This window comes from Penaeus monodon, chromosome 25, assembly GCF_015228065.2.
Source record: "Penaeus monodon isolate SGIC_2016 chromosome 25, NSTDA_Pmon_1, whole genome shotgun sequence".
Lineage (NCBI taxonomy): Eukaryota > Metazoa > Arthropoda > Malacostraca > Decapoda > Penaeidae > Penaeus > Penaeus monodon.
Window position 1 is genome coordinate 33,699,957 of NC_051410.1, and position 270 is coordinate 33,700,226.

Sequence of the window (270 nt, forward strand, 5' to 3'; positions counted from 1 at the left end):
GAAAATCTATCATTAAGCACAAACTCTAAAGAAATCTATAAGTCATTGGGATGAAACAAAAAAAGAATCGTTGCGAATCTTTCGTTGGCAGATCCGACGAATACCCGATCCTTCTGCAGCATCCTGTGGTGACGTCAGTGGCCGAGCGCCTTGGTAGGACCCCAGCGCAGGTCCTCCTCAGGTTTTTGATCCAGAACAACTTGGTCGTCATTCCGAAGTCCACCAATCAGAAACGAGTCAAAGAGAACTTCAGTGTGAGTGTTTTATCTA

At 45.2% G+C, this 270-nt stretch overlaps 1 protein-coding gene across 1 annotated transcript in view; it reads left to right on the forward strand.

Annotated features, from left to right (window-relative positions):
• LOC119589367 (aldo-keto reductase family 1 member A1-like) overlaps positions 1 to 270 on the forward strand; it is a 9,419-nt gene that overhangs the window by 7,543 nt on the left and 1,606 nt on the right. The window contains exon 7 of the mRNA XM_037937985.1: positions 66 to 254. Within this exon, the coding sequence (XP_037793913.1) occupies positions 66 to 254 (189 nt within the window). The remainder of the gene's footprint in view (positions 1 to 65; positions 255 to 270) is intronic.